Raw genomic sequence first — 4,542 nt, 5'->3', positions numbered from 1 at the left:
TTGTATTTAATTTAATAATAATAACAATAATGATAATAATAATAATAATAACCAATCAATATAATCAATTAAATTAATAAATAATACATTTAAAATAATAAATAAATCATTATTTGTATTTGTATTATTCATTCTATTTATTATAGTATTATTCATTTTTATATTTAATTGAATGATGATGATGATGATCATATTAATAATAATAACAATTATTATTGCTAATGTATTTTAATGTATTACTATTAATGCATCATTATTAGTATTATTAGTGTATAACATTTTAATAATAATAATAATAATTTCAATTAAATAAATAAATAATACATTTAAAATAATAAATAAATCATTATTTGTATTTGTATTATTCATTCTATTTATTATAGTATTATTCATTTTTATATTTAATTGAATGATGATGATGATGATCATATTAATAATAATAACAATTATTATTGCTAATGTATTTTAATGTATTGCTATTAATGCATCATTATTAGTATTATTAGTGTATAACATTTTAATAATAATAATAATAATTTGTGATTTGTGTGGTAGCTTGGTATTCTAGAGTTATCAGTGAAATTGATATTTCATATTCCTGTTTTTTCTTCATCCAGATCGAACAGTTTTGAAGTCATTGCCTTAGATGGAGTTTGCACGCACGTTCTTCAGTTTTGCACTGCAGCTGAAAGCACAGACTGGCTTCAAGCAATATCAACCAATATCAACGATTTGACCCAGGAGAGCGTAAGTAACATGCATTATCTGCTGCCGCATTAGTGTGAGTGAAACCATCAGATCAGAGCAGATCCGGCCGTCTTCTATAGACAACAGCAGAAACGTGATGCTAAAGAAGACAATTAAACCCCATGCGCTTGTCATGCACTGATGTACAGTACTGCAGCAAACGCACTGGACTGGATGCCGGTCAGGTTTTATGACCGTTTTCAAAATGAAATATGAATATGCAACTGGAATTTTGCTGTTTTCAGACCTTCTGCAGCATGGCATGAGATACAGTTCGCCGTATTTTTATGTAGTTACTCTGGGTGACGCGTCCAGGCTGTATTTCACAAATGTATAGAGAAAATGTAGACCTCATATTTTGCATAAAGGACGTGGCGTAGATGCAGGTGTATCCGCTGGAGAGTTTAAGTCACGTCTCATTTCTACTTTTGGTGCTAGTTTTCTGTAAACCACAGGTTTGTTTTATGAACCTTGTCAGAGAGCAAAACAATTTCATGTATTTTGCTCTTCACAAATATGATTTGGAGTCGTCTGAAGATAAACTTAAGTTTCCATCTTGAGTGAAAACCATCCTGTCTTGACAATTTTTCATTATTAAAAATAGTTTATTGATTGATTAATTAATTTATATATTCTTAAAATAGACTTTTGTGCACTTCACAGATGTGCTACACAATTTAAAAAATACAAATTATTATTATAAAAAGATGTATTACTTAATTTTTTTTTTTGCTTAAAATTGTACATTTATTATATGAAGATTATTATTAATAACATTTCATTTATTATAATTTTACTTGAAATTGTACACCACCGATGTACTTTAATTTGATTTTTTTTTTACTGTTAACAATGTATTATTATTTTATTTTAATTTTACACTTTTTTATTTACACAATTCACAGATGTAGTTTACAATTTAAAATAACATTACAATAAATTTTTGATTATTATTTTAGGACTATAGTAACATTGCTGTGTTGGGTTATATTATACATTTATTATAATTAATATTATTATTAAATTATATTAATATTATTATCAAACTGATATAATATGGCATTTATTTCTAGATTATTATTTTATTTTAATTATTTAATATTTATTAGTAATTTATTTTCTCCTTGTACAGTGACCTTGAGCTTGGGAAAGGCGCTTTATAAATAAAACTTATTATCAATTATGATAATTACCTATAACTATAATGAAATCATTTAAAAAGTCACATTGAAACATATATAATTAGTCATTATATTTAGAGTTGTATAGTGCAGGCCCGTGTTTTGAACACTTTGGAGGCTGTAATAATCTTTCTAAATCAGTCTGTTTGTCAGCAGTGATTGACAGTATACTGGAGCGCCAGTGAATCGCAGCCGAACTCGACTTATCAGCCGATAATACGCCAGCGGGTCAGAATCTGTCAAACGACACTCATCTCCCATCATCCTCGCTGCTCGAGCATGTGTCACTCGCTCTGTTTATAGGTTATAGGTCAGCACAAAAACAGATCCGCTTCCACTCGCACATACACTCAGCTGGTAATTGGACATTTAGCAATCAGCGTCTGTCTCCGTCATTAGCTGACGTCAGCGCAGTAATTGCACGTAAAACAGGCAGCTGTGTGACAGCCTCAGAAAAAGCCATTGGATCATCAGCGCATGCACTAATTAAAACAACGCTCAGGAAATGAGATCGTTAGGCAATATTCTTGGCAAGCGTTGGGCTCGAGCGCAGCAGACTTATGAATCGGGGCCAAAGAGCATGAATCTGGAGAAACGCTAGAGACCTTTATGCTGCATTTTTACAAAAAGCAATGCATTATTAGTAAGCGTTTTCAGAGTGCAACTCTCCCTCATAAAGGTGACTCGCACAAAAAAAATATCTGGAATTGTGCTGGCAATATTTAACAACAAAATAAAATGAATAAGTAAATAGTTTGCATAAAAATGAAGCATTTTTAATACTTTGTGATATTACTTTCACGACAGTGAAGCTAATTTTAACCTCTCTAATGCTTAATAGCATCATGTAATACAAAATAAATAAATAATTCTGTTATTATTATTATTATTATTATTAATTGCTATTATAATCACAATTTTAAGTAAAAACAAATCTGTTTATAATAATCATATTATAATAATAATTATTTGGATTTTCCTGACAATATTTAACAACAAAATAAAACGTAAATAAATAGTTTGCATTAAAAAAATAATTGTAATACTTTTTTTGTTATTACTTTCACGACAATGAAGCAAATTTAAACCTTCCCTCTAATTTTTAATAGCATAATGTAATGCAAAATAAATAAATCAATTCATTAATTAATACTTCTGAATAAAACAATAATATTTTTTTTTGAATTGTGAAGAAAGTGTACAAATGTAAGTATAAAATAATAATAAATAAATAATTTTGATACTAATAGTCATATAATAATAATAATAGTTTTTTATGTAAAGTGAATCTGTGAGGTGTACAAAAGTGTATAATTTTAAGCTAGAATAAAAAATAAATATATAATAATGTTATTAATAATCATTATAATAATCATTGTTTTTATTATTAAGTACATCTGTGGAATGTACAAAGGTATACAATTGATTTTAAAATAAATAAATAAGGAAATATATGGATTAATTAATATATAACTAAATGTACTGTTATTGATTTGTAAATGTTTTTGTTCGTTTCAGATAAAAATGGCAAATAAATACTGTTCTGCTGATGATCAGGTAGGTCATTTGTACAGTGACATATTCATCTAAATCATAGGACAGAAAGTAATTATCCCTATTGTGCAGCCTCATCATTTTTTATCATTACAGTATGAGAGAGATCACAAATAACACATCTCAGAGCAATCGTGTCATGACTTCTGACTCTCTGTTGCATTATGATTAGTAATTCATAAGCAGCAGAACGTAAGCAGAAATCCAAAGGCTGTGGATGTGAGCACACACAGATGGGTTTCTTCTGTCGGATGTTTTCTCCTCAGATCGTCCACATGGGTTGGGTGTGTGAACACCTGCAGGGCGGCGACGTGGAGCCCCTTCACAGCTGCAGGTTCCTGGCGCTGAGAGGATCTTCTCTCCTCGTCTTCAGGAGTCCTCCTGTAAGCTCATGCATTACAAACACTCGAACAGTCTTCAGAGACGTGATGTGATGTGATACAGGCAGCGCTTTTCTGAACACTTGCACTAATGTTTGGACAAACAACTGCCACAAAACCTGACCTTTATTCAAGCTAATGTTGCTGTGTCAGGATAACATAACATAACATAACATAACATAACATAACATAACATAACATAACATAACATAACATAATATAATATGTGACTCTGGAGCACAAAAGCAGTGTTGAGTCGCTGGGGGATATTTGTAGCAATAGCCAAAAATACATTGTATGGATCAAAATTAGCGATTTTTCTTTTATGCCAAAAATCATTAGGATATTAAGTAAAGATCATGTTCCATGAAGATATTTTGTTATCTTTTGTTTCCTACCGTAAATATATCAAAACGTAATTTTTTATTAGTAATATGCATTGCTAAGAACTTCATTTGGACAACTTTAAAGATGATTTTCTCAATATTTTGATATTTTTGCACCCTCAGATTCCAGATTTTCAAATAGTTGTATCTCAGCCAAATATTGTCCTCTCCTAACAAACCATACATCAATGAAAAGCTTATTTGTTCAGCTTTCAGATGATGTATAAATCTCAATTTAAAAAAATTGACCCTAATGACTGGTTTTGTGCTCCAGGGTCACATATAATATAATAT

General features: G+C 29.7%; 1 protein-coding gene across 1 annotated transcript in view; it reads left to right on the top strand.

The window, feature by feature from the left end:
* Positions 1–4,542, top strand: part of sntg2 (syntrophin, gamma 2) — a 60,308-nt gene that overhangs the window by 30,595 nt on the left and 25,171 nt on the right. The window contains exons 10-12 of the mRNA XM_016284076.1: positions 618–747; positions 3,447–3,485; positions 3,749–3,865. Coding sequence (XP_016139562.1) covers positions 618–747; positions 3,447–3,485; positions 3,749–3,865 — 286 coding nt within the window. The remainder of the gene's footprint in view (positions 1–617; positions 748–3,446; positions 3,486–3,748; positions 3,866–4,542) is intronic.

The sequence above is a fragment of the Sinocyclocheilus grahami genome, unplaced genomic scaffold (genome assembly GCF_001515645.1).
Source record: "Sinocyclocheilus grahami isolate Dianchi unplaced genomic scaffold, SAMN03320097.WGS_v1.1 scaffold179.1, whole genome shotgun sequence".
NCBI classification, from domain to species: domain Eukaryota; kingdom Metazoa; phylum Chordata; class Actinopteri; order Cypriniformes; family Cyprinidae; genus Sinocyclocheilus; species Sinocyclocheilus grahami.
This window is presented reverse-complemented; position numbering and strand designations above follow the sequence as displayed.